Source organism: Platichthys flesus, chromosome 1, assembly GCF_949316205.1.
Source record: "Platichthys flesus chromosome 1, fPlaFle2.1, whole genome shotgun sequence".
Lineage (NCBI taxonomy): Eukaryota > Metazoa > Chordata > Actinopteri > Pleuronectiformes > Pleuronectidae > Platichthys > Platichthys flesus.
In genome coordinates this window covers 18,352,564-18,376,707 of record NC_084945.1, presented here as the reverse complement: position 1 = coordinate 18,376,707, position 24,144 = coordinate 18,352,564, and the positions used below count along the sequence as shown (strand labels likewise).

The following is a 24,144-nucleotide window of genomic DNA, read 5'->3' as shown; positions in this document are numbered from 1 at the left end:
TAAAACCAAGTCCATGAGCATTTACTTATCAGCTGCACTGTGCTTAACTCCAATATGTGTAATATGATGCCCTCTTAGATTCCTTGCATCAGTACGCTGTAACAACCAACAGCCCTATAACAGTAATAACATTGCCGTTTTTGAATGAAATGTAATTTTTAACAATTTCAATTGAGATGGATTTTAACTGTTTTGTGCACTAAACGAACAAGGGATTTAATCTCAGCTTAATCTGGACTAATCCTACACTCATGTTTTAGCAATCCCTCATTCTAAGGGGGCTATAACACCAACCTTTTATGATACCGACCTTCTGAATTTTCAGTTTAGTCCAATCCAAAATATTAGTGTTTTGCTCATTGTCATACCAAAATTATATATCAGTGGCAACAAAATTAAGGACGTGCAGCTGTTCATGCATTTTCTCTATTCAGTCCTTCTTTTGTACTTAAAAACGTACTCAAAAAAGTCAGATAATATAGTAAACCAATGAAAAACATGCTAATGCACATGCATCTACAACCCAATCAATGTAAAGAACCATGTAGGGGATTAAGACAAACGCACATAGGTGCCACTATGTCCATAGTGTGCTCCCTAAGCTGCAATGTGAAACCAAATTTAAACAGAGTAAATGTAAACAATGCAACAAAGACAATAACATTGGTTGAGATCTTGGTCCAGACTTTCAACTGTGATTCTTCATAAATTAAGTCCACAACTTATGGAGAGAAGTCTCTGAAATTCACAGTTCTATTGGACTTTTCCTGCTGCTGGTTTTCACAGATGATAACCTACAGAATCAATGGTACGACATCATCTACACCAGGTAACTCTCTGTAGATACACCAGTATTGTGTTTCTTCTTCTTTGTGGACAGAAAGACTTTCCACACCTCACTGTTGCTGGGAAAATGGGATTTTGAATTCAATCCTTTTCACACAAACATGTGCACAGTCACACACACTCACACACACACTATCATGTCCCTGGTTATCCTCCTGTGGAGGCTGTCTCTTTCCCAGTGACTTTCATTTTTATTAGAACACTTGGCATCTGATTAAGTCCCATTTGGAGTGTTAATTAGCTAAGCTGCTCTGCTCCCGCTGTCTATACACTGAATAAGGTCAAGACAACAATGGTAAAACCATCAGGTTTCATCAAGAGCAACTGTCCTCTCTCAGCCACACAAGATGAAGTAGTGAGACACTAGTGAACTGCTGCAAAATGTCATAGAGACGTTAGTTGGGACAGATGGTTGAGTTTCCAAGTACAGTCGAGAAGTTTGTCTTTAAAAGTGTAAAGTCCAATTTCCAAAAAGTTCATGCAGGTTTACTACAACATCATAAATATGTTTGATTGCCTTCCCCTCAAAAAGGAGTGACTGAGGCTGAATGATCTGATAGTTTCACCATCTGATGATTAGCACCTACCTTCAGATCATTTTCTACCTTGGGCCAATTCAAAACTCATTGTATTATGTGGGATCAATCTTAATCAAGTTAAAGAAACACTAGATGAAAAGTTGTGGGGATACACGGTTTTCTAAGGACAGCGACAATCTATGATATAGTTTCATATCAAGCTGTTAAAAGCCGAGAAAGCAATCATTTTTCAATGATGCAAAAAAATTATAATCTTGTGCTGGTTTCATACCTTCAGAATAAAAGAGTCATGGCTGCTTTGGAGTTGTTTGCAAGGAAACTCTGAGAAAAAAAAACTTAGGCGAAGAGATGAAGATGACGGTTTCTCCCCTGACACTAGCCTAAAAAAATAAAATGTAACACAGGGCCAAAATACCTGGAAAATACTCATTGTTGTGTTCATTCAGTGTTGGCCTTTCTGCTCCACATATTTAATTCAACACCTCCAGATGTTTTCAGTGGGACTTTTCAAATAAATATCGTTTAGTTGAGAAAATAACAAAAACGATTCATCAAAAGGCTTATGTCTTAGTTTGTTTGTTTGGATCAAACGCATCACTTTCTGTCTCCACTCACTTCTAGCCACCTACACTCAGTGTAAGAGTGCCCCGTGTTGCCATGGCAGTTAATACAACTTGTAAATATGAGATCACACACATCCGAAGCTTTTGACTTTCACACCGAGATCACTAACTGACAAATAGATGAATCAAAGCTCCCTTTCTTCATCGTGGGGATAATAAGTTCGTGCCCATAACGGTCAAGATGCAGGTTCAAATTTAGATTACAGTTACAGGTAAGATCATTTGAAAGGTCAAGGTTAAGCTTAACGCAAAGTTTAAGTACAAGGGTAAGTTTAAGGCTAAGTGATAGGGTAAGGGTAAGGCTACGACTAAATGTAATGTTATGGGTATCGCTCAGGTTAATGTTAAGGCTAAGGGTAAAGATAAAGGTAAGGTTAAGATTTACGTTCGGGTCAAGGGTAAGGATAATGTTAAGGGTACAGGTAAGGTAAGGTAAGGTTTAAGGTTTAAGGTTTAAGGTTAGGTTAAGGTGAATGTGTTAAGGTTAAGGCTAGGGTTGAGGGTAAGAGAGTAGCGATTATAGTTGGAATGATGGAAACAAGGCTGTGTGCATGTTTGTGTGTGTGTACATGTGTGTGTGTGTGTGTGTGTGTGGGTGTGTTTGTGTGTGTGTGTGTGTATCTGTGTTTCTACATAAGTGTTTGTGCACATGTGTATAATAGGTTCTGGTTTTACTCATTTCGGCTTCGCTCAGTGTGTACATGGAGCACACCAATGAATAATGAGGCTATTACGACCACAGCAGGCCACAGAACACCGCCTGCTCCCATTCAATAATGTGTGTGTGCCTCCCTGTGTGTGCAGTAAGCGTGTGTGTTGTAAGTGTGTGATCCGCTTAGTCAATATGGCTGATGGACCCTCGCTCTAAATTCTCTTTCAATGCTGCTGCTAGAGGATCACAGGTGATCTAATATTCAGTTTATGGGATGAGTCCTGTGCTAAGATTATAAATATGTGTGTGTGAGTGTGTATTTGTGTGTGACATTTCGAAAACTAAAAAAATTGGAGCACTTAATTGACCCTCCTTCGTTCTCAAAGCTCTATACATACAATGACCTCACAGATTGCAATACATTCCTCACCCCTGACCTCCCCTCAACTTTACTGAAACCTATTCCTAACCCCAGCCCATAATTTGATATACCTCCCCCCATCCGGAGGTTCAGCAGCAGTGTCTTGGTAACGGCATGTTCTGAATTACAGCCTCATCTCCGAGATTGTCCGGAACTACAGCAATCAAAGTGCGGCTCGGAAAGTGGCAACTGTCACACACTTCGGTCTCTGAGTGGGAAAGAGAAGCAGCTATCGCCCTGTGTAGCCCTTCATCAGGATCACTCAGAGAGCAGAAGGACTACCCTGCATTCATACCTTAGCCCTCTGACACCCTTACTGCCAAATACCACATGCTCCAAAAAGAAGAACAGATAATTACTGTGTTTTTAGCCTCTTTTCCTCTGGTCCAAAAACACAATCACCTTTCTTTGTTAGAGAGGGAAAGGACACAATCAGCATGCACTCCGTCCGTGGTGAAATTACTCTGCATGATGGACTGATGGATTCAATATAAAGGCTAACTCCTCGTTCTTTGATAGGAAAGGATTTGATCACCTTTTTACCCATTATTTGTGTTTTTTCACCTCCACCAAGGAAGTTATGTTTTCACCGCTGTCCGTTTGTCTGTCGGTTGGTTTGTTTGTTTGTCAAAAACAAGGTTACACACAATTTCCACGAACCTTGGTGGAAGGATGTGGTACAGGTTTTCCTCGACAATAATTCATGGATCTTGAGGACAAATCTCAGTTCGATGTTTGGAGGATAAACAGAATAAAATTAAATTAAAAAAGCAGGAGCGGTCTTGGTCTGTTGCAAAGGCATCTTTTATCGACCAAACAGGGTCAACAGCTTTAAAACTAAAAAACTAGAAAAGGAAATGTGATATGTTGTTTTTGACTGAATACTTTTAAGTATTTGTCAAATAGAAATTCGAAATAACTTTTTGCAATATTTACCTTTGTTCATGAAATGCTTTTATTGTGAAAACAAAGATTTTCATAAATGGTTTCAAGGGTTTTCCTGTGCAAAGACTTGGTCAGAATTAAAACAAATATTTTGCTACAATGTTTATAGAAACGAAAGACGCAACCTGATCATGATAATAATTAGAAAACAGAAAAATAATTAACAAAATTCTGTCCATGGTTAGCTTTGAGTCACCAGGGGGAAACGAGATGATTGAAAACGTGTCCTATCAAGAAGCACCTCCTTTAAAACCTTCCTTGAAGTGTTGTGTGTTTAAGACAGTCAGCCAAGGAGACAGCACATCTCTAAATGACCTTGTCATCTCATGCAGCTTCTGATAATGGCTGCTCTGTGATCAGTTCCCCTGTGTAACGACATAGTTTCACCTCCCCGGTGGTTGGTACATCCGTCCCAGTTCTGCTCTGAGCAGCGTGAGAAAACAGTCAGCGAGAAAAAGTCCAACATCCAAGATGTTTGACCAACAGTGACTTCTTTGTCAGAAGAATACACCACTAGCCATTTTTGTCTCCTGCTTTCTGACACAGAGGTTATTTTTTAGGTTTAGTTTTGTTTTTCATCGCTGCTCATTATTCTGCTCTTTATTTCAAACGATTGTTCCTGCTGTAAGAAATGTAAAATGTGTTGTGTGACCTTTGTAATTCTCCTGATGTTAAAGCCTCAAACTACACTCCCACCACAACTAATGCATTGTTTTCTATCATTAGTCCAAATGTACTTTAAGCTTAAAGTGAAGAATTGAGTGGACATTTAAGTTCAGCCAAGTTTACAGAGACTTCCTTTTGATTTTGGCTGTGTTTCCATCCTCAGTTTGTATCTACTTTGGTGTTGAACCAATCATGTTCCTGTTTACATGATCAAAGAAACAACCATATTGATCACTTGACATTTTTGTTGACGTGTGACAGATCAGAAGACAAAACTGCCTAATGCCGACTGAGGGCAAACAGTTATTTATTCCCCTGTGTGTTTTTGTTTATGCACAGTATGCAGCTGTGTATATGACAGGCTTCATTAATACAAGATCAGATATTAACCAGTGATGCAATGTATCTGCACATTGGTTATAGCTCAGATCAGGTGATGAAACAGTGAGATAAAAACATTCCATAACCGAGACGTCTCACACACGTGCAATAACAGAACTAAAAATGCAAAATTGACAACACAACTGCAAAAGCCAAAAAACGGAAGAGCAAAAACCCCAACACAAAAGCAAAAACTACAAAACGAATTAAAAAGCCACCCAACAGAAACGACTAGAGTTTGTTACTATGCTCAAGTGATAGGTGAATGGCTTAAAATTAGATGCTTGTCCATTTGAGTTGTTAGGGTTCAGGTGCTTAGAGCATTCAAAAAGGGAAATCATCTCTTCTGTAACATATAAACAAGCATCAAATTATAAGCACTAACAGGCTACAAAGATAAATAAAATTGACAGTTTCATCATCAACATCTAGTGTCATTCACTTCCTTCGTGATTGTGTTTTCACTGTGTGGCTTTGTTCCTTTGTGGCTTTTGGGTGTTTGCATTCATGGGTTAATGTGCTTGAGTGAGACACCATTGTAGAAACAACAGCAGACCGGTCAAAGAGATGGAGAAAGAGGTGAAACATAAACACTGGAATGTGCACACACATTTACACAAAATATTTTTTTTTTAACTGACTTCCCATACAGAGGACCAGATACACAACAGGTGTGATAAAGAGCAGCAGAGCATCAAACTGACCAAAGTCCCTGACTTATATGATTGGCATAGTAATAATGATCTGATAAGATTGTTCAATATTGATCTCTCTGTAAGTGTGTTTGGCTTGAAGTTACAGTCGCCCTTCAAATAATGTTGTTTCAGGCAGTTGGACATGGACAGAAACTAACTTCAGACCATAAATAAGAAGGTCACTTATAATGAGTTTCTCAGAGAGAAACATGAAAGGGAATTTAATAAAAACAAAAATAACTAATATATTCAAAACTTACATTCTACCACGTCTAGGTATTTTAATAAAGGACTTAAATTGAAAAATTGGAAAAAAAGCAAAAAATTTAAATTAACTCAGGATTAAAATTCATAGTTGCTCCAATGAATGTCTGAGAGGTCATGTATGAGATCAGTCTAGACATAAAAAAAATATTTTAACTTTAAATGACAAAACCCAATGATCACAGAACATGAGAGATCTCTTAGTCGTGATTTGTGGCTCTGGTTTTCCTCTCTTGTCATGTTGTACATGTGCTGGGTCAGTGATTATTGAATGGGGGCAGTGTGTGTACGGAGACGTTCCGGCTCATAAAGCAAATCACTGCACAAAAGGAAACGACCGTCTACGTTCACTCACTGCCCTTTACAACTTCACACCTTTCTGAAACAACACATAACACAACTCTCTCATTGGTTTCATGGTGTTTCTTAAATGACATTAACAGGAAATGTAAAGGTAAACTGGCTGTGTAATGATGCCGTCTATGTGCTGGATTGTTTTCCCTAGCGTAGCCAGTAGATCACTGGCACTGTAGTAAATGTCTTCTCTGTTTGTGTATGCAAATGTGAGCATCTTGTTAATGTGTAAATTAAATTAATGCTTCAGTTAAGACTAATTGGATCAGCTGAAGTATTGTGTTTATATAAATTACATGTAGCCAGCGTGAGGTATTCAAAGTGTAAACTAACCAGCTTGTTGTTGTTGTTTGCTTAGAAATATGTCCCTGATCTTTTCATTGTTGTTAGATCATGTGGATTCCACTCATGTCTTCCAGGGTCTGTCTGACCCTGCCAGATGTTTATACTATTTATATTTGTGTACAACATCTGTTCATATCAGCAAACACTGAGTCTAAAGCATGACGGATGTTTGCGGAATGCACGGAACACAGTTAGCTTGTAACTAGTTTTCATAAAATCTCGTAACAAACAAACAAGAAAAAACATCAAAGAAATTGAGGACAAGGTTGGAAACATAACCTCCGCAGCAGAGGTCATGAGAAATAACCATAGGAGTGTCCTACAGATAAACCATGACAGCTGGGCTCATTTGCCACTCACAACGAAGTTAGTTACTGCACGTAAACCGGTGCCGTCTACTGCCCCAAGTATATATACTCCCCCGCCACCTCACTTCAATCCTAAGATATTTTCCTCCCTGGATATTCACAAACATCTGACGGAGTAGTATCTGCTCTAAAATCGAGCAAAGCACTCTGGCAGGGAGCCGGCACCGTGGTGAGGCACATTCATATTGCATTAACAGTTTTCAATTAAATTTGGCTCCAATAAAAAACATATTTTCTTGGGCATCGATTCAAAGACTTCGCTATCAAAACAAAAAGCAGCAATTAGAGGAGTAGCCATGTTAAGAGAAGATGAAGGTGCATGAAATCCCCCGGTTACCAATTATATCACGTTCATATCTATAATGGGTGAAGAAAATCTTAGTAACACACATGTGAGCATGCAATTTTTTTATTTGTCTTAAGTTCAAAAACAAAATGTATACTTATCAAATTATTGTATCTTGCTTTTTAAATACATCATATTTTATTCATAACACACATTTATATATATTTGATACATATATGAATAATTTGCAAGTGAATCCATGGTGACAGAAAAATGTGGATGTATTTTGGACAATTTCTCCTCATCTACAACATGTTCATCAAATTGCAATACGGTGTCAGAGACTGGGCTTTATAAATGGCTCTTAAATAGCCCTTTATTTTGAAGTTCTCTCTTAAAGTACCTGTATTCTCTATCCAGGCTGAGTTTATAAAAACTCTCCACAGCTTACAGTACGTTTGTCGTAGTCAACTCTCATTTGATTGTGTTGTTCCTGAAGACGGTGTCAATAATAGATAGGACACCTGTAGCCTCCATTGAACAGAATAAGCGTTGTCTTGCCTGTAACGCTCCACAATGAGGGGCATCATATTATGCAGTGAAATCTGGCTGTAATATGGAGTCATGAGCTGAAGCGACACCATCTATTTCAATGTTAAGGAAATTAATATTGTATCCATCTCTCTCATGTCACTATACTTGTATCCAGTCTACATAAAGAGAAACCTAATGAACGCAGATGAGCTGGATGCACACCTTCACTCTGTGGTTAACCCCAACCATTGTTGACGTAAATACCTTCTTGATAACGTGGGCTACAGCCGAAAGGGAGACTTGCCATAAGCATACCACATGTATGAATAAGTCCTTAACCTAACTAACATCATATTATTAATAAAAGCCTCATTATCAATAATGTACTGATATATTTTATCCTTTATTAAATGATTTTCCCCTTTGTTTTGCGTCTCAGGCGTAATACAGCTTCAGTTGGCTGGTGAAGGTTGTTTGTCTGATGGAGCTTGAGGTGAAAACCTGCAGACACTGCACAGGGCAGAAAGAAAAAACAGCTGCGTGTTTTTGAATTACAAAAAATATTTTAATCATCAAGGAAACAGAGAATGAATTGAGGTTCAAATGGTGCATGGGCAACAGGACAGAGGTTTTAACTGAATCTTCATATTCTTTATTTTTATTTAAAATATTTCAAGTTTGCAGATGATGCACTGTAAAAAAGGTGCTCTTCAGGCATCATTCTAGGACATGGGGTGAGAGACTGGTGCACAGGACAGAGAGCTACAGAGAGAAGGACAGGGCACTGACAGAAAAAGAGTGTCACAAAGAAACTGTTGAATGTGTAATAACACCTTCTCCATGATGTGTTCAGGTCTATAGATATACCGTATTTATTTGGGCCTGTATGATGAGCACTTTTACGTTTCCCTGAAGCAATTGGCTAATGTCTCGTATACCATAATGTTTCCGCCGACAGTTTTACTTCATTCTTTACACACGGTTCTACAGAGCGTATAGCCGGTGTAAACACAATTACATTTCTCAGCATCTTTGCACCCCGAACCCCATCCTGCCTTTCTCCTTACAAATCTATTCTCTCCATTTCTTTCATCCTCCCCTCATTCCTCCCTCCGCTCCCTGCTTCCTTCCTCTGCAGCCTGCTGCTGCACGGAGGGACTGGCAGCATTGGCTTCAATAATTCACTTCCCCTCAGAACAGGTTGTGTTTGCATTGCAGGGCGCTGTAGGCGAGAATAGAGAGGGCGCGGAAGAAAGATTAAAAACAAGGAGGCATGAAGAATGAACTCGAAATGGATGAAGACTTTGAATAGAAAGATAGAATGAAAGCAAAAAAGAAAAAATAGGAGAGAGGCCTGTTGTGAGTAATCATGATGCGGAAAAACAAAGAGGGAGTGGAAAAAAGGGGGAAATTGTTTCGACAAAGAGAAGGATGATAGAAGGGAGCAGAGAGATGTCACCTCATCGGGGAATAATAGTGAGAAAGACTCCCCAAGAAGAGAGAGGAAACACGGGTGATGAAGACAGTGAGGGTCTGATAGGAGCTGAGGAAGGTGAGTCAACACTTATCAATGGAATCTGCTGCATCCTGTGACCAACAGCATGAGAACAGAGTGCTGCGGTTGCAGGAAATAAACACTAATACAACTAAATCATTAACTAAATCTAGATCAACCCTGGTCTGTTAAAAAAATTCTGATTGCTAAATGATGAATTTACAAATGTCGAATTGGTCTGCATGGTTGATTAACAGTTAATCAACGACAATATTAATAATTTAACAATCAGAACATTTTCTAAAATAATCCCATCATTTGCTGTTGAATTGAAGTCTTTTTCTTTTGGATCGTTGGTGGAACGACAAATCTGATGAAGTCTTCTTGGGCCATGGGGAAATTGTGATAGGATTTATCTGTAATAAAAATACCCTAACCCTTCTGTTAGTTACAGAAAAGGCTTAAAAACAACATTATTCCATATTAACACTTCCAAAATGGGAAATCATTTTTTGGGGTCTGTGTGAGGTGGTTGAGGTTATCTTGTTGAATAAAAAATAAAATATTTTACAAAACTAAACTTGCCAAATAGGAGCTGGGCTTCAACAAAGAGTTGAAGCCCAGCTCCTTTAGGTTCCACTCTCACTCCGATTTTCTTTGGCTCTCTCCTGCTGACTTGTTCCCTCTGGTTCGTTCTTATTTTCTCAGCCACTTGTCATTCTGGCAATGGGAAGTCTTTTTTCTTTTAGCTGCTCTGCCACTTTCAACGTCACTCAGGGTGTGAAGCTCGCTCGCTCTCTCTCTCTTTCTCTCTCTCTCTCTCTCTCTCTTCTTTAATAATAATAATAATTAATAGTTAAATGTATTTGTGATACACACACACTCAGCATTTGATGTGAGTGTGTGTGAGGATATGGACCTCGGAATAAAAGACTATAGACCAAAAGATAAGAGCAAGAAGAGCAACAGATAGACGGAGAGGCGGAGCTTGAGAAACAGCACAAGGGAAGGGAGCAAGGTTCAGGAGATGATAGCTCAATTAGAGTCTGAGTTCTCAAAATGTTGTGCGCCTCTATAGGAGACAGCAGCCAAGGAAGAAATCAGTTTAGATCAGATAGAGAACAGTCAGAGGTAGAATCAGGAACAGATTAGCGGCGTTGGAGGAGAGCATGGGCTGGAACGCATGCAAGTGCTAGGACGACGTCGGGATTATGCAGTGAGCAGTGGAGAGATGAGAGCAGAGGGGGAGCTTGGATGTCAGGAAAAGAGAATGGGCTCAGGGACAGAGCTACGCTAAAATCCTCAGACAATTATGACGCTGCTGGTCACTTTCCAATATTAATTTAAGGATCACAGGGACAGTATATTCCCTGGCAAAAACTTGACCTTGAAGGGCTGAACTCCAGACTGCCTGACCTCCACGAGGGGGCTAGTAAGTGGATACAAGCATTTGAGGAATAGACCGTTAGGAAAAATCTTGGTGCTTGGTGCTCTATGGGTTCCAAAAATGGAGGCTAGTCTGCACACAAGTGGAAATACTTGAATGAGTGTGTATCTCTGAGTTGAACTGAGGCTGAGAGAGCAGGAGCAAGACCTACAGACAGAAGCCTCTCAACTGCAACTGGATAAGCTGGCTAACAAAAATGAGAAATAAACTCCAAGCTCCTGTCGTTGACCTCAAGCCACAAGGGCAAGCATTTGCTACTCAGCCTCTCCCACACTGAAAGCCCCACCTTCCCAAGCAGCACCCATTGCTAATGTCTATAACCAACAAAACCACAGCAGGCTCCAGCATCAAGAAGGCAACCTTCAATATCACATGTATGGGATACTGGTGGGGATGTGGCGACCCTGGACATATATGACAAGCTCCAGTTTGGCTATCAATCCAAGACGATGAAGTAATACTGCCTAATTTGGTGTCTGATCAAACTCCAATAAATTAGTTAGGGAGAGATGATTTATGTAAATTAAAGATGAAACTTTGGTGCTCATCACAAGGGGAGTACACTGATAGCTCTGGACCTGGCCTCAAGGTAAGTGTTGTGGTTGAGAGGGCTAATATTGAATGGCTAAAGAGCATAACAGAACCAGTAAGTGAAATTCCCACTTGTATCCTTTTCTAGCCAAAAGAACATGCCTACCCACGCAAGGGAGGACTTCCAGGAAACACACACACACACACACACACACACACACACACATACACACAATGTGAGGATGAGAGAGAAGACACTTCACATGCACTTTAGGTGGAGACCTCCAGGAAAACATGCACAAAGCACACATCAGCACCGTATGGTCAGCACTGGCATCAATACTCAGATCGAGGGACATAAATACTGACGTTGAAAGTAACAGACCCCTTTTCGAACTGCATCCTGCCTTTGAGTGTTCTTCATGAGAAACCAGCTACAACACAACACACAGACTGCACTGACTCACCAGCTTGAGTCAGTCATTACACCATGAGCTGAGACTGCAGCATGGAGGCTGGAGTTAGGAAGTATGCAGAGGTGTCAAAACGAAATTGCTACAGTAATGAATAAATAATTCAAATGATAAATAATCCTCAGCCCCTTCAAGTGGAATGAATGACTGAAAAAAAACTTTATGCATTCACTGTTTGAGCTTGTTAAAAGGGACAGTGGGAGGATGTCAGTCAAAACAAAAAGCCGGGAGAGACTGACGCACAGTGTCACACAGACAGAATTAGGCAGCATGTCAGCACTACTGCGATTTTATTCGTATTTTTACGTGACTATCAACTTCATGCCAGGGTTTCAACTCCACTTGTCATCAACTAATAGAACAATAATTTCCTTTATTTCACATTAATCGGCCTCCTGTTTTTGTTTAACCTACTTTCACCCAAATCAAACCACCGTTCCCTCATGATGCACTTTTCCCTCTGGCCTCATTTCCCCGAGGCTGCTGCTATAGGCCGCACAGCTCTGTGCTCCGCAGTGTAAGCCCTCAACCCCTGCTTCCCAAAGCCAGCCTGCAGGTTTTAATGACAGTGTGCGCGCTATGTCCTATATATGCAGTAAGTGGAGAGGGTGGGTGGATGCTTGCCACTGAATTGGCGGATGATAGCGAGCAGATGACAGGGCTTTGGAGGAGAAATGTGCCGGATATAAAGAAAAGGAGGGATGGTGAGGAAAGAGGGAGAGGGTAAACAAGGAGGAAAAAAAGTGATGGTGGAGAGATAAAGGGATGCATCGGCTGAGAAGGTTTGGATTAAGGAAGTGAATTTGGGTGGAACGAGGATGTAAAATTGAGAATTGAGGTACATTTTACTTGACGTGTTAAGGATGGCTTTATGGATGGCTGGGAAGGAAGAGAGAGGATCAGAGAGACGAGAGGAGAAGGGAAGAGAGGAAGATGACAGGGACATCTTTTCTGACAGGTAAAAGTTTTGTATATGGGTAAAGACAGAATGGGGGAGGAGAAGGGGGGGGGGGGAAATTGCCACGCTGACAACGCGGGGACTTTTCAACATATCCGACAGATTATACCCCCAACTCCTCTGAGCCGGCTGGGATGCCAGGGGAGGAAGACGGGAAACGTGTGAGACCGATGAGCTAAAATTTCAAATGTGAAAAGTACACAGCGGGTGGGGGTGTGGGGGGGGGGGGGGTAATCTGCCATTAAGAAACAGCAAATCTGAGAGCGAGTGAACGAGAGAGAGTGAGATCTATTCAAGCGGCACGCACCGCTGAATTATTGAGGCCAGACGTGTGTCGGAGCAGGAGATAGATTTCCAGTGTTGATCCCTTCCTGCTGTCAGAAAGTTTAGTTGGACATGACCAACTCCAGTCGCTGCGGTTGTTTTGTTGTTGTTTGAGGGTTTTCAGCGCACACCACAGGGAACGGCAGAACAACTGTGGGAGGAGCAGCCTCACAAAAATGTGTGTGTGTGTGTGCGTGTGTGGCTTCCTGCATCTCTTTATGTCAGAGCTGCTCTGTATGAAAAGGTTTTCCCAGGCAGTCGGTCGCTATATGCATGGTTTTTCTATAGAGTGACAGATCAATATATGTCTGTGCCTGAGGCAGCGTCAGGCAGTGAGATCAGCTTCCCGCGTGCATGGCTATTTGCACACTCCCCACCATTTGTTTAGTATGAGTCAACAATATTGCAAACATTCCAACGCCTCCTGTAGAGATTTACACCTAAATACAGGCAACGTGCGCCGATACAAAAAGTTTGTGTTTGTCGAGCAGCACTAACTCAAAAGTCTGACAAACATTAATGGAAATAAGGTAGTTGTTTTTTTGCACTGTATAGAAATGTGCCTTGCAAAACATCACACATGAAGTACGTTGCAACAACTAATATTCTGCCAGTAACTTAACATAAATAAATTCACATCAGTTCAGAAGGCGAGCTCCTCTGACTTGAGGTTTCCGTGAATGATGAACTAGAGAAACTAGTGCAGTGCCTGTTCTAAGCATGTCTGTGTGAAATGGGCTGTTTGCTTGGCCTGTGTTAACGCTGGTTGCTGCTGTCGGTGTGAAGCTGTCGAGGCGACCTGCGGTTTGGTGAGCCCCAGCGAGTGAACACATGCTGCTGGGCTCAGGCCGCAGAACGCTGAAGCTGCTGCTGCACAAACAGCTGTTCGCCTGCTTATTCAAAGTTCAGGGAAGCTCGACTCGCAGAGCCCTGGACTGGAGAATCAGTTGTTGCTGCTGTTGTCGTCACATTCGTTGAGGAGCTCCACCTGCCCCTCCACCCCGCCCCCTCTGAGGAGACCTGGTGCGACCAAGCGCTGACACCATGATTGACAACATCCCCCACTTTGATGAGTCCCAGCTGCTGCTGCTACAGAGCGGCTCACCTGTGTTCAAAGTTAAAGCAGCATGAGTTCTCAGCAAGCATGTTTTACGGTTGCCTTATTTTTGTTTTAAGAAAACATATATGATGAAAACTTGCACGTCTTAAATACATGTTAAGATGAGACAAGGCGGTTTCTTTCAAGTTGCTGTCTCACTGTCAGTCAACTGTGTTGGCTTCAGTCTACTCTTATTTTGAAAGAGTACACTTTTAAATTGGACAAGCGTCAGATGATTTTACAATGATCTGCTGGGTTGATGAAAACTTTTCAAACTCTACATTCAATGTACAAAATCATGTGTGTGGAGAGACACTTGAAGGCTCTTTCCAAATTCATCTGTGCTCACCTTCAGTCTAAGTGAAACATGACGGCGTCATATGAGGACGATTCTGTTACATCCACATTGGTTTGGAATCCAATCAAGGTTCACCTTGCAAATAATAATCTTGTAGACATCTTATAATAAGCAGGGTTGGAATTTCCAAAGCCATGTGTAACATTTCAAAAGTTCCAGCTTCAAAATGTCCCAGTAACAAAAAAAGCCAGATAACGAACACATAACTGCGCTTCTATTTTTCTTTGTAGAGAAATGAAGCTGTCTCCTTTCTCTACAAAGAAAAAGTCCTGGAACTGGAAGGATTCTGAGGATGCTATAACCACATAGATTAGACATAGTTGAAGAATCTACGCTAAAAAATATACCCAAACAAATTGAATGAAATGAATGAAACCATGGGGAGAATTGAGGGCTTTAGACAAAGGAAGGGAGGATGAAACAGAGGGAAGCGGAGAGGAAGAGTGACAGTGTGAGCGAAGTGCAGAGGGAGGCAGACGGTCTCTGATGTAAGCCATGTTCTCACCGCTGTTCACAACCGTCCTGTCGCCTTCATGAATAAGTTAGACGCCAAATGTTCCCTCCTTCCTGCGTACATGCAAACGCACACACTATGGCCCTTACTCCTTAACTCGCCAGAATCAAGCCCCGTGCGCGGCAGCAATAACAGAACCAGACACCACAAAATACACCTCCACTTCAGCAGCTTTGTAGTTCTAGCCTCTACTACTGTGTATTAAATATTAACCTCCTTTGAATTCCCCAAATTGCACACAGAGGCACAAACACAGACACACAAATGAGAATATTTCCTCCTGAAGTGGAGCCGAGAGGTGCCTGGCAACGTCTGACAGAGTGACCGGGCTACGGAAGGGAACAGAGAAGTTTCCATGACAGTGCTTCTTATCCACAGGGCAGCCACGTTGTCCTGTTACACTCTGGACCACTCTCATCCAATGAGGTGTGTGTGTCTGTGGTTGTGTGTGTGTGTGTGTGTGTGTGTGTGTGTGTGTGTGTGGGCCCCCACGTTATTACACCCTGTCAGAAACACGATAGTGGGTGAGAGTGAGGTAACGACCTAAGAGTTCAGTTTAAGGTAGATACAGCGCGAGGTGTCCGTGCACAGGTATGGATGTGCACGTGCAAATTAGTGCATGGGCCGGCACGCGTGACCGTGCGTGGATGAGATCTGCATGAACACGAACATCCTCAAACTGGGAGAGAGTGAGTGAAGCACAGGGACAGACGAGGAGGTGAAGGACGCTAACATGATAATATTGCATCAGCACTTCAGTATAGATACATGATACTGGAGCCTATTTAAAAATTTGGGGAAATGATGATTGTAAAATTGTACTTGTCTATCTTAATTGATTTAATTATTAATGACAAATACGAAGAGAACTGATTTGACTTTTTTCAAAGTGAGGATTAGTATAGGTTGACAGATAAGCGTCACAATACCAACAATTCTGTTAATGGTTTTAATAAAGTTAATAGGGTAAATCAATATTTGACATTTAAATATCACACTTAATGAGAGAGTGATTAACAAAACCACTCTTATATCGGGACAATAAATATAAACACACGTGAACTGTAACGTACTGATATGACTTTTTTTTACATACATGGGGATATGTTCTGGACAATGTTCTTGGCTGGAAGCAGTTGCCAGGCAACAGCTGTAAAATAAACTCTCTCAATTTACTTTTTTTCACTTCTATTTCTGTCGAGTTTCAGTAAATGAGATGTGCCACGATAATGAGGGTAGCGGTTTCCCTCCATTTCCGCTGTTTATGTTAAGCTAAGCTAATTAAGTGCTTACTGCAAACATCTGACGCTGCATAAGAAAGCGGAAAAGTTTTTTTTTTTTAATTTACAGATAATTTCTTTAAATTACAACATAACCAGCACACACACTATTAACTTGAGTGTAGCCCATAGACTGTATCTAAAGACCACATGGGTCCCCACCCTCAAAGTGAAACCAAAGCAGCTCGATCACCACCTGGTGGCCGGCTGCAGTAGAGGTCATACGCCCCTCCTCTCAAATGGTAATGGGTGGGACATGGACCAAACTAAAGTAAAAGTATATAAAATAAAAAACATCATGTAAATTTTTCTGGTTATTCTATTATACTATAAAAACGACTGTGCAGATATAGTTCCAAATGCTCAAGGTGTCCGTCTTCATATCCAGCATAATTTCGCTTCATTTCTGAATGGTTGGATAAATTGGAGACTCTATGATATAGCTGTCTGTCTGTTATATTATATTAAAAAAACATCTCGAGTAACACACCTTGAGGGAGGAGCCACCCAATGGCAATAAATTACCTGGTGAGAGACAGGAACACAGCTTACACCTCAGTGTAAACACATAAATACACCTCTCTTGAAGACTACCACTTTCTAAGGAGATATATTACTATATAAGCTCACTGGAGGCCCCAGTGTGCCAGACTGCCCACCCCTGCCTGCTGCCCCACCCCGGGCTCAGAGAGTAACTGGTGGGAGGCAGGGAGATAAATCAGACCTCCCAAGACGTTGTCTTAGTGCTCTTATCCTTTACCCCTAGGTAGCAAGGCTAGTGTAAACCACAGTCAACATATCACCTCGGCCATACGCCTATGGCTCTGCAGCTGACCTGCAGGTTAATGGAAATGTGTCAAGCTTTAATATCCAGTCATCCTTACAGAAAAAAATGTGAAGCTGAAGAGGAGATGAGGGGAGGAGAGGAGAGGAGAGGAGAGGAGAGGAGAGGAGAGGAGTAATCATCAAAACAAGACAGTTGCGTTACTATATTGTGGAGGCGAAGGTTCTTAAAGCCCTTTCAATATTAAGGCAGCAGGGCCCACAAGGCTTGACAAAGGACCTAGTAGCGCGAGGTAAAAAATGAGAGCACGAGGAGATAATTAAAGCACCGTGTGCACTGAAAATTTTAGCAGGAGGGATGGAATCAGAGCGACTGACTGAGATGAGTAGAGACAGATACAAAGAGAGGGAGGGACTGGGAGACAAAGAGGAGGAGAGTAAAAGTGGAAGGGGAGCGAGCAGACGCACTGTTTGATTCTAATAGTTCAAGTATTCTAAGTGTCTACTTTAAATTGTTTATTGTGGTGAGTGAAGGGGAATCTGATGCACATCACAAACAATGAAGACACCTGCCAACATCCATCAGCTCTCCACCTCTGCCAGTAGCTCCCGTCTGTGCAAAGAAAAGCTCCTATACAGTCTGCACCCCTGAAACCTCTATCGTCTTTCTATATGTCCATTTATCTTTTTATCCATCAATCTCTTTTCATCTGGACATTTGGACCAACTGTTTGAGCACAGCTAATTAACTTTCAAGGACTTTAATCAAACATAATAAAGCGAGAAAGGTCACGCAACAATCACTGACGTTACTGATCAGATTAATGTGGGGGTGTGTAATCAGTAAAGTGTGTGTGTGCGTGTGGGTGTGTGTGAGAGAGTGTCTGTGTGTGTGTGTATGTGTGTGTGTGTGTGTATTACTCGTGCTGTGGGGACCTTAATCTGTTAACACACTCACATAACCATGGCCCGTCCTCCTTATGGGGCCAAATGTGAGCCCCCGTAATGAGGAATAAAGAGTGGGAGGGGGCGAGCAGGTGTCGGATAGTGGGAGGTAAAAGGTTGTCATTATCTCCAGTGTTAATGCTCTCGTCTCCTCCCATCACCATCTCGCCTCATCTTCTCCTCCGTTCGCTCACAGCCCACAATAAATTATGGATGCTTATTAGAAAAGGGCAATATTCAGCATCCAAAATAAACCCAGCACCAAGAGACATAGAAGAGACGCAAACAAACAAAAAGTGCTGATGTGGGGAGAGGAGGGAGTGGGAGTCAGTGGGGAGGCCAATGGCCGGGCCGGGTAAACCTGGACTGATCTCTTTTCTAGGTCAGCTCCTTTCAACCCATGTGCCGTGGTGGGCTAATGTACGGCAGCGAGTGAAGCTCCACATTAAGACGATGTTGGGCGTACGACTTCACACACACACACACACACACACACACACACAGACATACACAGATTGAGAATAAAAAACTTGTGATGCATCCCAGGCCTTTCATTCTTCCTTGGGCAACATCTTCAAAGTGATGTTGAATTTCTATGCAATTAAGGCATATTACCTTTTTTCTGTGGCCGGTGGCAAGGCCTCGACTAAATGCTCAAACCTAATATAGAAGAAAAAAATCCTGAAGCTAAATCATTGACTTCAGTTCATTACATTTCCTGTTAACAAGCACATGATGTGGCTTCATATTGCAGCCTAACGCGACTCAGATTCCATCCACAGCACCAGCAAATGGTTCTGTGTGACTTTGTCAAGCAATCAATAATTTGGTGTCCCTGTGAACTCTGCTGAGTGTGATGTGACGCACACCGACACAAAGTTGAAGAGACACTGGTGCATTTCAGATGATGAGTCACGTCCTGTGAGACCGTCGTGAAATACCCCCCCCCCCCTAATCCTTAAGAATGTTGAGAGTCGGTGCGTGTGAATGCCACATCATGTTTGTAAAGTTTAGGATTACACTATATCCAGATTAAATGAAATTTATATAAGCAGGCAGGGATGTTTGAATTCACTGCGTGGAGATGCATGTAAAAAGCTTATCCCCTAAAAAAAAACACATAGTGGAGGAGATGAGAGGACTTTACTAAACAACCTGCTTTGCAAATATTGCTGTGGCAAACACACATAGCGTGCAGCTTTTGCATTTCCCTGTTTAGCTCTTCCGAGCTCGGTGCACCTCTCTGTCCAGTGGCCGTTTGAAGGACAGGTGTTACACGCTCCTTGACAGCCAATCAAAATTTACAGATGCACAATCAATAAGACACTGCTGCAAGAGAAACACTGACTGATCCACAAGTCCCTGCTGACCCAGCAAACTCGCTTCACACTCGTGCGTGCATTTTGGCACATGAACTCAGACTCACTTACATGAGCTCTAACACCTGCACGGACAGACTCACAGGCATGGGCTGACGGAAACGCACACGTACACACACTCACACACACACACACACATCCAAACGTACCCCAGAGAAGGGTACAATAAATGAACCTCACAAGCCATCCAAAGCGCTGACATCAATCAGGCACGCTTTCACCGTTCAGCTCCCGATGGACGGAGTCGCATCTGTCTGCCACGGGAAGTGCTAAACAACTCAAAGTGAGGGGAAACCATTTTACGCATATCTGCATACACAGCAAGCATCCTTAACTCATGGCCTCTCTCTCTCTCCGATCATCCTCACCCTTTTTGTTTACTAGGATTGTGCAACGATTTGTTCTTTCTGAATGACTCTTTTTCAGCGAGAATGATTTGAAGAGATGAACCCGATGAAACACAGGTAGACACAGCTGAGCACCGCCACGCGGTGCACCTGGGAGTGTGGCGCCTGTGGACTCCGGCCAGTACGACTCCCACAAAGTTCTGCTCCCTCAGCAGAGATCGAAGGTGGCCTTTGCACATAAGAAAACACAGGGGAGAAAAATTATCCCCCCCAAAAAAAATATACAACAAATACCCTGGTAGCCTCCGTGACTGGCGCCGCCTGCGAAACTGTCTGCTTCAACCCAATGCATATTTGTGACGGCTCCCATGAGGCACACATACACACACTCTTTGTGGTAATCAGCATATCACCCTGCAGAGGAGCCAAAACTGTTTCATGCACTTGTTATGAAAAATATAAATGGGGACATGAATGCACAAGGGCAAAGTGGAGATGTGAGCCTTCTGCTGTACGGCGGAACTAGATCAGAAAAGTCTCACGATGAGGAGGCGACTGTTTGAAAAAACTAACCCGCACTGGGAAAAAGGTGACCACTGAAAGTAACTTGTATATTCTAAATACTTTGTCTAACATAAAAAAACTATAAATCTAAAGTATATCTGATCTATATCTAACACATGCATATAAAACGTTGGAGCTAAAGGCAGTATTAAAACCCATTAATGGTAAATCTTTGCTTTGTCAAATTAGGAATGGGCATACACCTACTGGGAACAAATGATGACAGCTAACCCCAGTAAGTCTTGTTCATTGTATATAGCCACGTTGGATTTTTTATGAAACGCTGTCACCGTCCACAGACCATTGTTTAAAGCAGATTGATCTTATCATTTAAACAGTAAAATGTATGAGCCGTTTCTGTGGGATAATTTACTCTAACACTGACGGGTCAGCACCAGTGTGAAGATTCACAGCGGTACGAGCCCGATTAGGCAGCAAAGACTTGTAGTCGGGCCTGCATGCTTCGGAGAACGACAAGATTGTCAGGCTGGGTGTGACGGCAGACTGTGGGATTGCTTATGACAACAGCACTCTCCGCTGCTATGACTAAACAGACCTTGTTTGCAATGGCTGCCACATGCCTTCAAACGTCAGAATCAGAGGTATCAGAGCTGACAGCTCGGTTTGTGTGTTTGCCTTGCCCGAAGGGACGGGGGGGAAATGGGGGGGGGGGGGGGGGGGGGCCTATCTGGCCGGGCGCCTGTGGCTGAAGAAACTGAGCCTTTTGTAGTACAGTGAGCCGGCCCTTAAGAGGGGACGAGTCTCCGCTTCATCCTCAAAAGCACAGTTGGACTGTCCTGTTTAACCCGTCACTAGAGGAGCCAGGGTCTCAGAGAGTCTTATCCTCCCGCCGTACACTAATAACCATAAACCTTCCACTGTAAACGTTCTGTCACATTTGGTGTTACTGAGCCCTAATCTATACCGTCAAACCTCTAATGTGGATTTCACCATCAAGATTCATATCAGCCTTAAAGTGGAATTTACCAGAGCAGGGCTTCCCTCTCCACTTCACAGCTGGTAGTTTTCCCAGCAGCCTCCTGTGACATCTAAGAACTAATATCCCTCTTTCAAGTTCATTTGCTGCCGATTTCCCTGAAGCTATTTCTTGCAGTTGTTTAAATGCCAGTTATTATTATTATAATACTGCCTCCTAATAGTGAGCCATGAGGCGGACAATGTGCGGCGCAGAGAAAGCCCTTTAATTAGGGTTATGGACTAATAATTGAGCTAATTAACATCCTGCTGCAACAGGGGCTCAGTCAGCCTTGGCTAATAAAGCGTGCATTGATACATTCATGGGAACACATTTGAAAATATCACATTCCTACCGTAAACACCTTGGCCCCGGGCGAGAGGAGAGACACTAGAAAATAACAAAATCCAGAAAAGCTCCATGTTCAGCTCAGCTCCGTCATAACCTAGAGGAGAGAGGAGAAGAGGGGGTGAGGTGAGAAGAGCGGAGGCCCAGGGGGGGGGACCCTGCAAAATGCATGTGACAAACAAGAGGCGACAGCTGAGTGATTGTTATCGAGGAGGAAGAGGAGACACTTTCACTTGTGTTCTCGTGTTTCGGCCATGTCTCCTGCAAGACCCTTAAGCCCGTCAAAATAATATTACAGAGCAATTTGGCCCCAGCCCATACCTTCATCGTGCCATTCAATCTAGAGGGGCGCGTGATTCAATCACATATCGTGGATTATAAGGAGTTTACGCGCGGGTAGGACGCCTGTGCGTAATGAGGATTGGATATTGACAGGATTGTCTGCCGTTTCCCTCCTGGAACACACAGGTTGACAGATGCGGAGAGGACGAGGGGGGGGGGGGGAAACACATCCACAGAGGATCAGCTACAAGTGGGGGGTCATGCACTTTGGACCTCAGACACCCACACACACGCAGACTGCTATTCCTGCAGATCAATATAATTATTCCTACCGTGTCCCTGCAGGGGCTGCAAGGTGATGGGTCGAGTTCTATTCTAAAGGAAAAACGGTGTTTTATTTGTTGCTGTTGTTTGTACAAAAACAAAGTGAGATCCCCTTCTGAGAGTTCTCTGCCTCAACGTGAAGAGGAATAAAAGAATGAAAAGCAGCTGGAGTCAGGGGCTAATGGACCGTCTTATGTGGGACTCCTCTGAGCGAACATGAGGATTTCCTCTGACATGTGGCCTTGATGTTTGTATGATGGCTCTGAGTCGGCTGCACTGACAGGTTGCTTTATACCGTGATCAAAGTTTCTCTTTTAGGATGTAAGTTAATACCTGCATTAGTGTCAGGACGTGTCTGCATGACGTGTCTGCATTGGCATGTACAACGTTTTATTGTCTGCTTAAAAAAAGAAAAAGCATATGGTAGGCTATAGCTGGTGCAAACTAAAAAGTGCGTGAACCCACCATTTGAGTCTGAAGAATACTGATTACAGTAAGGATGGGTTAACTTGGATATATGAGTAAAATGCAATATTTTTGGGATGAGCTCAAACGCACATTTCCTTTTAAAAAGAAGCACACACAAGCGATAATATAAGGCTGAACAAATAAAGAACATAGTGTCTGTGCAGGCATATGATACCTTCTCTCCGAGGTGCCGTCCTTTGGGTCAGCCTGCTACCCGGCGCTGCGTGCACTCCTCCCCGGCTGCAGCGATGATTCCTCCGCTCTCCCGCTCCACCAGCCCGAGTCTCCCAGTCTCTCCACACAATGTCTTATAAAAGTTATATATCCTCCTCCAGTGGGCGTCCGGCGCGAGCTTTACAATTCCCGGGGAGTGGTGATCGGGTATGGAGTCTCCTCAAATAATCTCCTCGGTACGTTAAACTTTTTTTTTTTTTTAATTGTCAAGCACAGACTGGCAGCCGCGGCGCAAGTCCCCTCTTTCCCAAAAATAAATAAAACCACTTTCCCTGCGCAATAAAAAAAGAAAAGTCAAGCAGGGCTAGTTGGGCAAAATCCCGTAAGAGCCAGTGTCCTCTGATGTGGATTATTTACTCTCAGAGGCGTGGTTGAAGTGGGTTTTTTACTCTGACAGTCCAGTGAAGCCCCGCTAACACAACCATGCGCTCTGAGGATGAGCTCCTGCTCCGCTCGGTCAATCAGCGCTGTGTCTGTGGACTCCAGGAGATGCTGGCCAAGTGGAATATGTGCGCAGACTGAGAACGACCGCCCCTGTCTGTGAAGAGGAGGGGGGGAGGAGGAAGGGGGATGGAGGGATGGAGAGAGAGAGCGAGAGAGAGAGAGAGAGAGAGAAAGAGAGAGAGAGAGAGAGAGAGAGAGAGGACAGAGGACTCTACACATAGATGCGCTCAAGCTTCACAGCTCCACAGTGAACAGGTTGTCAAAAGAACAGCGTTGCTCTCCTCATTCACTCTCTCTCTCTCTCTCTCTCTCTCTCTCTCTCTCTCTCTCTCTCTCTCTCTCTCTCTCTCTCTCTCTCTCTCTCTCTCTCTCTCTCTCTCTCTCTCCCCCCCTGTTCTCTCATTCCCTCCAAAACAGGTTTTCAAGCCTTTTGGGCTCCACATACAAGATTCATTTTATTATAAGAGCAGGAAGATGGAAGGGTGTTTTTTTGTATAGTGTTTCTTTTTCTGGTGGCTACCGTTTGATGGAGGTTGCCAGCCACGGTGCCACCACACATTCGTCGGTGCCAATTAGAGAGTGAAAGGTGCTAAGGAAGTTTGTGGCCAAATGGAGAGGCCCCTTAACAGGACCACCCCGCCCCTGTGTGGAC

General features: G+C 42.8%; 1 protein-coding gene across 1 annotated transcript in view; it reads right to left on the bottom strand.

Annotated features, from left to right (window-relative positions):
- Positions 1-23,341, bottom strand: part of LOC133957606 (MAM domain-containing glycosylphosphatidylinositol anchor protein 1-like) — a 62,395-nt gene extending 39,054 nt beyond the window's left edge. The window contains exons 1-2 of the mRNA XM_062392994.1: positions 22,990-23,341; positions 21,748-21,837 (exon numbers count right to left, since the gene is read on the bottom strand). Coding sequence (XP_062248978.1) covers positions 21,748-21,814 — 67 coding nt within the window. The 5' untranslated portion in view covers positions 21,815-21,837; positions 22,990-23,341. The remainder of the gene's footprint in view (positions 1-21,747; positions 21,838-22,989) is intronic.
- Positions 23,342-24,144: the final 803 nt, after the last annotated feature.